The sequence below is a fragment of the Manis pentadactyla genome, chromosome 12 (assembly GCF_030020395.1).
Source record: "Manis pentadactyla isolate mManPen7 chromosome 12, mManPen7.hap1, whole genome shotgun sequence".
In the NCBI taxonomy this organism is placed as follows: domain Eukaryota; kingdom Metazoa; phylum Chordata; class Mammalia; order Pholidota; family Manidae; genus Manis; species Manis pentadactyla.
In genome coordinates, this window is record NC_080030.1 from 38216188 (window position 1) to 38229214 (window position 13027).

At 37.3% G+C, this 13027-nt stretch overlaps 1 protein-coding gene across 8 annotated transcripts in view; it reads right to left on the reverse strand.

The window, feature by feature from the left end:
* The window catches only part of ARID1B (AT-rich interaction domain 1B), a 407616-nt gene that overhangs the window by 339266 nt on the left and 55323 nt on the right, over nucleotides 1–13027 (reverse strand). For all 8 annotated transcript variants that reach the window (XM_036886809.2, XM_036886812.2, XM_036886807.2 and 5 more), the window contains exon 2: nucleotides 10993–11187. In XM_036886809.2, coding sequence (XP_036742704.2) covers nucleotides 10993–11187 — 195 coding nt within the window. The remainder of the gene's footprint in view (nucleotides 1–10992; nucleotides 11188–13027) is intronic.

The following is a 13027-nucleotide window of genomic DNA, read 5'->3' on the forward strand; positions in this document are numbered from 1 at the left end:
GTCATCTGTAGCCAAATGCCGAACTACTATTAAATGTCTGTGATTATTTTTCACAGCATATACCCTTTTTTAATTACAAAGAGGAAAGTCCTTCGGAATGAACAGGAATGAACAAAGCAACAGTCTACTGAGAAGAGACTGCTGGGCTCGCCAAACTGCCCAGCCAATCAGACTGACCCCAGGTCCACGCACAGAACCTAACTAAGCAAAGCATGACTGCAACGGCAACAGGGGGAAATGTGCTAACATTGACACTGGCAGCCTTTTAAAAATAATCTTTATAATTAATCTGCTGGATATTGCAACCATACATTATCTGTAGGAATGTTTAAAGGGTGTGTATTTGATTAAACAATTAAAACATAAGTCATATTCAGTTTTCCAGATGGCAGGTGAGCCACTAGGGTTCATTAGGATTTGCAACCTTCCTTCTCATACTAGAATTAGGATAATGTAAAAACTTAAAACAAGTCACCTCTCACCTCTTTGCCTTTCAAAGAAATCATTTGACCTGATTTATGTATGGCTCTGGATTTTGAAGTAACTAATTTGTAAGAATCATATAACACCAGCCTTACATGTGGCCATTAAGATGTAAGAACAATGTAATGAATACTAATAAAAATGCTTCAAAAATCAAATAATGGGAGAAAGGATGAAGGAACAGAAAATCTTCACATAGTGAATTTAATAGATCTGAGTAACAGAAATGAGTTAGAACTCTATTACTTTCTCCTTTGTAACTTGAAAAGATGTGTAGTAAACATATGCAACTTTGTATAACAAGATGTCCTAAAATATGCTTCCAGGGGCAATAATAGATAAACCTAACAATGATCAAAAAACTAGTAAGAGGTAGAGTTTTTAACATTTCTGTTTATAAAAGCAGAGATCAGAGACTGGAACATGAAAGTCAACTAGTCAGTCCATTTAAGGGAGAAAATAATCTTTAAATTTTTATTCAGATTTCAGCTTCTTTATACATTTCCACATCATTATTCATCTAAGTAAACACGCCAGAACAAAAGTTAAGAGTACTGATTATCATCTTTTATTACTTTAGACTTCTTACAGGTTCCTACTTCTGAAAGCAAAGGTATAAACTTAACTGCCATAGAGGTGTTATGATTGTATGATGGAGACAGTTTAGTGTAATCTCTGAGGTACAGAAAAGATAAGGCTAAAATAAAATCATAGATTACTTTTTAAAGGTCTACTTTATTAAAGCAATGTTCACATACTACTTTTCTGCCCTGTCTTGTTACATTAATAAATTAGTAATTTTCTCCATTCTAGAAGCCCAAGTATGGAGAGACAGTTTCTCCTCTTAAAAACCAAAGATGACCTTGCCAGTCTTTCAGCAAGAACTCTGTTGCTTTCTCAATCAAAGCACTAAAATGGGCAAAAATGAAAGGAAAATTTGGAGACACAAGAAAAAAACCAGTTAGATTCTATGTGCAAACTTAAAATGTGAGGAATTCTACAAATTTCACAAAGACCCCTTTCTTAAAAGCCTAACTGAACCAAGAAGCAAGAAGCACCTGCACTTTCCTCTCCTAGACCCAGCAAACTCCTCCTCCAAGATCCAGGCCTTAATCACCTATTCCTGCAGCTTTAGTTGTTCCCAGGACAGGTTCCACAAATCCTCACTGTAGTGATTAGCACACTGTCTTCTAAGTACCTACGTACATTTCTTTCCATGAGTGTACTTTGTGTTCCCCTACAGTTATCAATATATGTTTGATGATAAATAAACAAACCATTAAAGACCTTAATAACATTCTCTTAATTCAATAAACCACAAATAGCAAATTAAATGGATGTATGAGAATGGCATTTATCTGAACTCAAAAGATCAATTTTAAAAATTCAGTAGGGACCTGTTATGATCAGAATCAGTCTGTGTTCACACATATAGTCTAACACTTTCTTCCACTTCCCCTTTCCTCTCCCCATCCTGGGAAGTGTCCCTCCATGCTGCCATAGCAACCAGGGTAAACACCCATACCTGCATCCACTGTAATTGCAGCTCGGGAACAAAGACCGGACTGTGGTCATCATTATATTCCCCAGTAGATGTGTGTACGCTGAGTTCAAATGGAAGTAAGTAAACTAACTTACAGCATAAACTGTTTTTCTCTTAAGTTGATCATTTTTTTAATTCAAGTAATTTTATTTTAAAAGAAAACTTTGCTCTTACTACCATAAATAGAAAACCAGTATGACTTGTCATAAATATAATAACAAAAATACATACTATGGATTCAATACAATATGATTATACTCTAATTGGATTCTGATGCCTGCCCATGACTCTTAGACTGATGCCTGTTCTTCAGCAACTGAGAAGAAGGTAGGAAGGACTATCAAGTACATGAATGGTATTAGAACATACTTCCATTCACAGGGAAGACAAAATGAAAGAGAAAATAACTTTTACTATATGATTCAATATTATTTAATTCTGTGTCGATGTGCCACCCAAAAAAAGTTACCCAAAAATCTTGTGTAACATGGCAGAACATGTCGCACATGCTGAGAAACCCCACTGGGCAGATGGTCGTTAGACAGCACTATTTAATGGAGAAGGAGAATTCTCTACTACTACTACTTCGACCTCGAGCGAATTCTCTACTACTACTACTTCGACCTCAGGCACGCTCCCTAAACCACTCTGTCTCCTCACTGGCAAGCAAGCAGTACTGCCCACCTCACAGACCTGATGAGAATTATATGAGATGACATACATAAAGGGTTCAGTAAGATGCCCTGGAACTTAGCACAGTCTCAGTAAATACCAGACCAATGTTAAAATCCTATGATTCTAATTTAAAATGGTATAGACACAGTAGAAACAGTTTGGCAGTTCCTTAAAGAGTTAGACACAGAACTACCATATGACTTAGCAAGTCCACTCCTACATATATGCCAAAAAGAATTAAAAAGAGGTATTCCTACAAATAATTAAACACAAATATTGGTAAAAAGCACTATTTACAAAAGCTAAAAAGTGGTAAGCCAAATAAATGTTCATCAACAGATAAATGAATAAACAAAATACGGTGCACCCATACAATGGAATACTTACCTATAAAAAGAATGAAGCATTGACACATGCTACCACAGGGATGAATCTTGAAAATATTATGTTATGTGATTGAAGCTAGACACAAAAGATCACATATTATATGATTCCAGTGACATGAAATGTCCAGAACAGGTAAAACCACAGACAGAAAGCAGGTTAGTGGTTGTCAATGGTTGTGGGGAGGAAGAAATAGGAAGTGAGTACTCAGCAGGCACTAGGGTCTCATTTGGGGATAATGAAAATGTTTTGGAACTAAACAGAGGTGAAGACAGCATAATACTATGAATGTCACTGAACTGTACACTAACATGGTTAATTAAGTGAATTTCACCTTAATAAAAAAAAATTCCCTGATTCTAAATGTGTTAGACATAGTAGGTAACACTCAATTTTCAACCTTGTAAAGGTCACAAAGAACTTTCCATGAAACTAGTATTCAATGTCAAGATGAGAGTAACCTTAACTGTGTCTTACTATTCACAATTAGTCTTACTATTCAAAAATTCAAATGAAGCCTAGTGTCAGTGATAAGAAGCATTCCAATTTCACTGAATCATAAAATTTACTGCTGGCATAGGCCCGGACTTTAAGTGCTCAGGATCTGGAATCCTTGCTTGCCACGAAGTAAGCATGTCGATTTGAACAACTTCATTCACCTCCCTTGCCTCAGTCTCCTCATCTATAGATCGAGGATCATAACACTAATCTCAGAAGGCCATCGCTGAGGACTGAGCTAGTCCAAGTAAAACAAGTAAAATAGTGCCTGACACAAAGGGAGTCCTAATAAACATTAGCTATTATTATTATTCATGAAATGGAATAAACAGAAGCATGGCAAGGATTAAATGAGAACATCAGTGTGTAAGTACTTAGTGTGCTGCCTGACACAGTTTTTATCATCATCATTTCCACCTAGTGACAATCTCTCACATTTTAGAAATTAGAAACTGGGCCCGGGAAGATGAGGAGGTGGAGGAAGGGGAGGACAATGAGACAACATATATACTAAATAAGGCACTACATTCCTGTCGCCTCAGGGACATCACTTATCTATCATCCATCCGCAACTAGAATAAAGCACATAGGGATATTTTTAAAAATTCAATCTAAACTACATCTCTTTACTTGAGGTTTAACTTCCATTCTAGGTGTGGCAATACCACTTCTGTAAACAAGCCGAGTGCAGTGTAGGCATAAAGGCAGCAATCCCCAATATGTCTACAACACACTCTTCCTAAAAGCTAGGCTTTATAGAAGTGCTCTGAACACAGGAAGCTTGTGAAAACAGTGTCTGCTAAGAACAGTGGGTTCAACTTACCAGTTTCACTTATGGAGAGCTAAAGGGTCACATTTAAGGTTTTTCCCATAAACAACACTGGCTTTTATACAATTCCAGGATAAGCACTGATATAAATACTCCCCACCACAGAGCACTGTACGCCCCCTTCTCAGCCTCCACGCTTCCAACACACGTCCAGATTTTTCCAACATGGCACACAGATTAAGCACTAATGAACAAGAACTAAAACTCCTCGTCCTGTGCTCATTTCATCCTTTTAGGGCAGTGGTGGTTGCTGACTCACCATGGAAAGCCTGAGAACAGCTCCCAGGCACTGTAATGCTGCTGGCTGGGAACCTGCTCTGTGGTCCTTACTTCCTGGTCTATCTCTGACTCTTGGTTGTTAGCGCAGGCTGTGCAGGAGAGTCACCTGTGAGCTCAGAGAATGACAGAGGGAGGCCTGTACATGGTATGGACGTCCATCCCCTGAGTCTGTAAAGCATTCAGCAAAGCTTAAGAACAACTAGCCTAAAATAGGCCATTTTGTCACTTTAACTTTCAATTTATCTTCTGGGGTTTTTGTGTGGTTAACCAATTTTGTTGTTGCTTGTTTTTCAGGGAGGATGGAAGGAATGGGGTTGATTGGTTTTACTGATATCAACTGTTAATTTTATTCAAATTGTTTAAATATTAACATAAATATAATGTTTAATGTCTCTTTGGTGAAAGGAAACAAACCCTTACGATTTGAACCTCAAAAATAAAAACATAATAGAAGAACTTGACAGAAATTTTAGGTTGAAGGTCTATATATATATGTAAAATATATAGAATTTATATGTAAATGACAAAACAGTATAAGCTACCAGCAAAGAATAGGCACTGTATACTTTATATAATCTGTAAAATATCTAGAACAATGTTAAATGCTCAATGTTAAAATATATATTATGTATGTATGCATGTATATAAACTTCCTAATATAAAAGTAGTTTTGCAAACTAAAAGTAAAATTATCTCACATTTTCTCATTAAACTTTCAAGCACAAAACCTGGTCTTTTCTTATTTTTAGAAAAAGGGCTGAAGATTTTTAAATTTCTGTTTGACTTGAAATGTGATCTCTTCTGATATGCCTCTTCTAAGAATGTCACACTGAATGCTTCAAAATACATTCAAATTCAACTACAATATAAAAAGTGAATAATTAATACCACTTAAATATTCCAGAAATGTTAAATTTTAAGGAGCAAATAAAATCACCATATCTATAAATCTTTTCAAAACTATTTTCTTGATATAAAACTCCACCTACAGGGAACTCTGGCATCAAAGACAGTGGCATCTGCTATCTACTTGGAAGCAGAAGTGTGAGGTGTAAATGTGCCTTGTTGGTAAACCTTAAATACCTTCACGTTCCCTGATGAAGAACAACAGAAGTAAGACAAACTTGGGCAAGAAAAGGCCATTATTTATACAAATCTGCAATCTGCTGAAAGGACTCCAAACATCTCAGGTGTACATGCAAAGCCGCTTGGCTCCAAGTCTCCTAGTACAGCACATGCATCTATAAAAATGCTGTAAACAGAATAGTGAAAGAAGTCCCACAGCATTCACTACTTTACTGACCAAAACGTTTCCCCCTACAGTTTATTGATGTATTTGTGGTTTGCTTACATGTGTACTGTATGCATATCTATATACATAAAATATATACTTAATATATTCTTTAATATACATATATAGATGTATTTCATTACACTAGGATACCACTGTCACACAAATGGTCTGTTTTACATATGTGTGTGCAAGCAAGTAGGTACGGATACACTACACAGGTACAGGTGGTTGTCTGAGTGGATATAAACTATCAAAAAATGTAAAACAGACATGAGACACCCATTCTTCTCCATTACATTGTCAAGCCTCCCTCCTTTCTTATCCTGTTACACCCTGAAAACAGGAAGTCTAAACTCTTTTAGATGAAGCCAAAATTAAGCCCTGATTATTGGATTCACACTTATGATTCAGAGACTCAGTCTAAACAAAATTTTCATGTCAAAAAACACTGGAATTTCTAAGTCTTTAACCAGTCCCTCCCCTTCCCCATTCATCCTGATTTTTCAGAGACATTGCACAAACTGTATCAAAACATGATTTTAATTACATTTTAAAAAGCAAAAATTTTTTCAGAAATAGACTGACAATAGAAAGTAACACAGGTGGGAATCCTAGAACTTGCTTGGCTGCCTTAATAACACCAAAGAAAACATTTATTTTAGCCAAACAATTGTAATGTTTGTCTCCTTTCAGAAACAACTGCTGCCAAAACAAACATTTGCATTGGAAGAAGTGTTTTGGCTGTTAAGATGGTACCAAATAAAATGCTTATGTTTTGAAATAAATGTTTTACTCAAAATCACACAGCAAAACAGACATATCCAAAAGCTACAGAAGATAAAGGCACAAATTAGAATACCTATTTAGTTTTTCTGTAAAAGAACCTTAGTTTTTAATTCAGTTTTTATTTAGATTGAAAAAGTTCACATGAATCAACTAAAAATAACTAATTTCTAGTTAATTTTGCCATGATACCTTTCAAAACAATGAGCATTATCAATGCTCTTGTTGTTGTAAAGGTCTTCACAATGCAGATTTTTAAAAACTAGAAAAGTCGTGTTTTCCCATTATGAAAGCATTCATGAATTTAAAACATGTTGCCTTCTTTCCCTTTCCCTGGTTTTATAATGCCAATAGGCATCAGATTATACAAATATCTGCAACAAGATAAAGATGGTTAAAATATCAGCCCAATAACCCTTGATAACTCAGAAAAATCTCAGACTACGTACAGTAGCTGAAATCTGTTTGACACAAATAAATGTATCTTCACTTCTGTAGTCTATTTCCCCTGGGTGCTATTTCTGTTTTATGAAAATATTTTTAAAGTAAGTTGGCACAGGCCTATGTATACATTTATGATCACAAAGGACAAGAAAAATAAAACATTTGCTCACCCACATCCCTGATCCAACAAAGGATACCTTGGTGTCTAAGTTCAAAAAAAAAATCTGAAAACTCCGAGTCAGAGTCTAGTAACTTTAAAGATTATACATTCTCTGTGTAGCTCTGTATTAGATGAAATCAACCAGCGTACTTCTGCTAACAATCCCCAGGTTTGAATTCTACAAGCCTAGAGGCAGAACATTCTCCACAGAGGCATAGAAAATTCATTTCCCCTCTCAGCTCAATAAAAACCCAAGCAGGCTAGTTTTTAGGGCACCATGCAAAACTAATCTGTTTAGCCATGAATTTGCCTGATGATGTGGGAGAATCAGCAAGTGAAAGACCACAAATCTAGTTCCAGTTAATAAATACCAACATGATGTACTATTATCATGTCATGCTTCAAAGACCCAGTTGTGAGTACATTTCAAAAATAAAATTATCACCATACAAATCAAGAATCACCAGGTTAACACTAAAAGCAAACACTCAGTGGCAAGTTCCTCCTGACTCTCAGAGACAAGTAAGCAGGGATACTATCCATGTTACATTTCCTGTAAGCACTGCAGTTCTTTCTAACAGAATACTCACTTAAAATTCCTATCACAGGAGTGGAATGCCAGCCAGGAATCAAACTGGGACCCCTGAGCCAATGACAACTTACCACTCAGCTGTTAAGTGGGCAACTCAATTTACAAACCTGAATTCCTGCATTTTAATCCTTTGCAGAAATATACGAGCAATATTAAATGAACTGGACTCAGCTCATTAGAGGTTCACAAACCAAACACAGAAAGCTTTGGAGGCCATCCAAAGCAAAGTCATGCCTAGGTGGTGATGTCCACTTCATAAAAATTCAATGTCATCATTATCTTTCAATTTTTTTCCCTGAAGAACATAAGCAAGCAGCCACAACTACAACAACGCTCAGCCTATTACATCAACACGAGGAGAAGATGGATAGTACCAGTGGCCAATCACTGTGACAGGAGCTTGATTGTGGACAAATTTATACTTATCCAAAATTTGCAAACAAAGCAACTCTCCAAAAATTCCTCACCAAAGAACGCAAACTAAAGCTAACAAAATTAATGTGTTCCAATAACCTTTACCCAAAACCTTCACTATCTTTTTCCACTTCAAAACTATTAATTTTAGCCTACACCTAAGTGATCACATGAATTTGGTATTACAAAAGCTGTGTCCCCTTTAAAATGTTACACATATTCAGAATTCATTCACAGCTATTTTTAGCCATTTAGATTTCAAAACAAGATACTGTATTTTAAGGCTGTATTACAACTAAATAAAAGATTGAAAATACAGACTATTTAGAACACTTGATTATGATGAACTCAGTATGAAAGTTTGATTTTACAGTCAGAGCATTTAGTTTCTTAACAGATGCAGTATTTTCACTGTCAGAAAGATCTGTGCTTAATTAGAATTAGGCATTTCTTTTGGTTAGCAATAAAATACCTAATCTAAAATCTTAATTAAAAATATGCTGAAGTACTTGGTGGGTTATCTTCATCAATTTGTCCCTTCAAATAAATCCAAGAGCTTTTGGATCTTGAAAATATATTAGGAGCCACAGGGATTAAATAACTCTAAGAAGCTAAGAAAACTGAGGTTTTTCTCTTTGTATCTGTGTGTCCTCTTACTTTTAGCCTTACACATGCGGGGAAGAAAACAATGAAAAAAATATTCTTAGACAATCTTTCTTCACAAACCCTCTCCATATGTTAGATTCCCACTTTGGGATTGCAAACTAAGCCAATATCAAAAGCTTCCAAAAAGGCTAACTCATTCAGAAAAAAAGATAAAGGAGCATGTAAGTAGCTTGCATGAACAGCACTTTTTAAAATGCTTTCAAATTTCACATCAGGAAAATACAGTGGAAAGGATGGTGCAGAAGCAAGGAGTGGTTAGTACCCACTCTTCTCCACCAGTCCTGTTATTCTTACCTCTCTCCCTCTACTCTCTTCCCATGGCCAGAGTATAACACAGAACTGCCAGCCCCCAAATGAAATGAGCCCTGGTGTAGAATTAGGACTGTAGCAGCTACTGCCTGGGTCTTCTTCCCTTCAACTAAGAGCAAATTAGCTTAAAACTAAAAGAAGGAAGTGAGATAGAAAATTACCTCTCTCACTTAAATTTTCAATCATTGACAAATCATTTCCCTCTCATATTCAGCATCTTTAACTAAACAGATTTTTTTCCACTCTAGGCAGCAAAATATTACTGGAAGAAAGAAGTAATATTGAAAAACATTATGAGTACAATTAACTATGTAAGAGACAGACTGCTAGACTGACAGACTGCTAGACTTGAGCAGTCAATCCTTAGTAAATAAGGGGTAAGAATTATGAGGGCTGCTTAAGGAGCCAACAGGTAAGATTCAAAGGCTGAGCTCCTTCTATCTTTCCTTCCAATCACCTTAAAATAAAAATAACGCCAAAGGAGGTACAAAGAGAGGAAAGACACTATGCTGTCCATCAAAGAAAGACATGATGCTACGTATGAACTTCTAGTATACGAAGCATAAAGCATGACAGACCTAAAACATCCACTTTAGGGACACCAAAAAGCTCTAACCATTTTTTTTCCATAGATGATTTCTGGACTAACGTAGGGAAGAACCTCCTGAGAAGAAACACTGTAAAACCCTGGAATGGATTACTGGCGACATTACGGGATAATCTAACTGGAGGCAGTAAAATGTACACGGTATCAGCCCAAAGCACCCCAGGAGTAAAAGGCATGGTGTGCAAATTTATAATTAAACCTTTCTGGTGTTTCTAGGAACTAAATGTCCTAACAATTCTGAATCTAGTTTAGTCTTTTCCAAATTTCATGCTTCCTCAGGTCAGCGTAACAAGGATATCCTCTCCCACGCCCGAGAGGCTCTACGTTTCCTACTACTAGAAAGTAGATAGTCCAGCTGAGTTAACTCCAATTATTTGATTTCAGAGAAAAAGGAGAATAATATTGGGTCTTTTTTTAACAGAAGAAGTCTTTTTTTTGTTTGTTTTAAATAAAAACACAAAACCCATCAAAAACTAAGAGAACAGATACACATCAAATTCTTTTATATGAAACAAAGAAACCTTTTTCAAAAGGTATAGAACAAATAATATGTTTAAAAAAATGAAGACAAATAACTTTTTGGAAAACTAAAACCTTTTTTTAAAAGTTAATACCCTCTTCATGGTTATTTTTTCTCTAAATAACTTAAAACTTCGCCTCTAGAAGCCTATTCACAGCTCAAAATCTGACACAGTTTGACATCAGAAAAGTTAGAAAGCCAAGTTTACTTCAGGGGTTAGAGCTTTACAATGTGTTTCAAAATGATGACATGGTCCACCTTTCAAACACGGTGGTGACATGAGCCTCCTACCAAACAGGTATTTTGTCTACTTTGTTCTAAGAATAAGAAGCTCACTTTTCCTTCTTTAAAAAAAAAGAAAATTGTACCTGAGATTACTTGAAGAAATTATGAAGATTAAAGCAGAAAATCTGTGAAATGCCCTGATTCTCTCAATAACAATCTGAGGTACACAGCAGAAGACCAAGACAAAACTGTCAGCACTTCGGGTGGGGGCAAAAACCAGCACAAACCTGCTGCTGTGGGTACTGCATTCCTCCCATGGCCCCTGGGGTCCGACCTTGGATGCTGATTGGATACCGCTGTGGGCCTGGGGGGCCGTAGGAACCTCCTGGGTAAGGGCTGCTCTGCTGAGGCTGAGAATGAGGGTTACTGCCCATTCCATACAACTGAGGTCTCTTCATCACCATGGGATCCATTGGGCTGCCCTGTGAAGAAATAAGGGAAGAGGTAGGTTTATCAAGTCATTATTTATTGCAAAGGCAGGAATTCTCTTAACATACACATTAAAAATACAATTATCCTTACTTTTAAAAATATTAAAACACACAAGATACACAATTATCAAGTCATTATGTTGTAACATCTGAAACTAATACAGTGTTATATGTCAATTTTATTTCAATTAGACAACAACAACCTGGCAAATGAAACATTGCAAGAACATTAGAGGAAAACCTAAAGGGATCCAAGATATTTATTTTTTGTTTTTAGGAAGGTTTTAACAAGAGGGATCCAGTGTAAACAATATAGGGAAAGACTTTGCATCCTGAGCAGAGAGAAACATTTGCATCTATAATTCTATTATGCACATAGGAAATGAACATGATAGTTAACCTCATCCAGCTCTTTCAGTTTACTTGTAATAAAGCCCCACTATCCTGAGTAGTCAGCAACACCTTCTGACTTCAAAGAATTCTTAGAACAACTATTTTTCTTTAGACCTGAGTCTGCAAGTTCTGATCAAACATTAATGCATCTGAGTGCTCACTAGAAAGTGAAAGGATAGATTTTTAGATAGTACAGAATGTCTGGGTAAAAATTTCAAAAATTACCAGTGCACACGAATAGGTACCCAGACTATGAGTCACAAGCCACCTTCCCTATGTAAGTAAGCATCTTACCAAACATAACCAGTTCAAAAGTAGACTTTGAGTTTTATTTTTGGCTTGGTGAGTCAGCCCATGGGCCTCAGGGCCAAGGCCATTTGGGAGAGCCAGAACTGGAGCCTCAGCCTGGGCTTTCATGCCCTGGGGGCTTCCAAGGAGCAGTGAATGCAGTAGTGGGGGAAGTCCTTCCTTCCTCATGTGCTGAGCAGGCCTGCAGCATTCATCCAGCAGGCTCCTTCCTTCCTTCCTTCCAAAACCATATACTGATCCCTACTGCATGCCAGACTGCATATTCACACTGAGGTAAGTACACGGGACTCTCGGGTAGACTTAAGGTTTAGCAGGATAAATGGGAAGATGCCAGGTTCAAGATGGGGAGTGACAGAGCACAGAGTACCTCAAAGCAGAAGAAACAGGCTTTAAAGCACAGGCTCATGGGAGATGAGCTGCCTGGTGTGTATGAGGAAACATAAGCAGTGTTAATAGAAATGAAGCAGAAATCTCAGGAACCTGCACAGAAGCAGCTACAACTGGCAAAAGCCAGTACATGGGTGGGCCTTACGTCATTTTAAAAGCTTCAGATTATATCTTTGCTGGGTGCTTTTAACAGGGAAGAGAGCTATAGTCAGATCCACCTTTTCAGAAGGACTGCTCTCTCAGGCAGCTGCCAGAGCCCCCATGGGCTGGGCTACAGGGAGGTGAGCGAAGGTCCTGTACTGCTAGCAGTGGTGGGAGAAAACAAGCCCAGATTCAAGTAGTAGGAGGGAAATGCAGCACCACCTGAGACTGAGTGATGGAAGAAGACAGGAGTCAAGGGTGACTTAACAGATGAGTAAGACACTGACTGGGACAGAGCAGGGCTAGAAGCAGATGAACCCGTTCCCGCAGGCTTGAAGAGCCAGCCAGTGGCAGCCTTCAGTATCCTACACATTAAATTTGAGGTTCCTATAGGTGAAAATTTCCAGAAGGGAGAGACACGGTAAGTTTGCAGCTTGGGGAATAAGGTCTGGCCTCGAATAGTAAACAGAGAAAAGTCAGCATATACAGGATGTGTGTCCCTGGAGAGCAGTGATTTTTGTTTTACTCCTTGTACACCTCCAGACATAAGTCAGGGAGTGCACCTGACACTCAGCAAATGTTCAATAAATACTGGATGAAT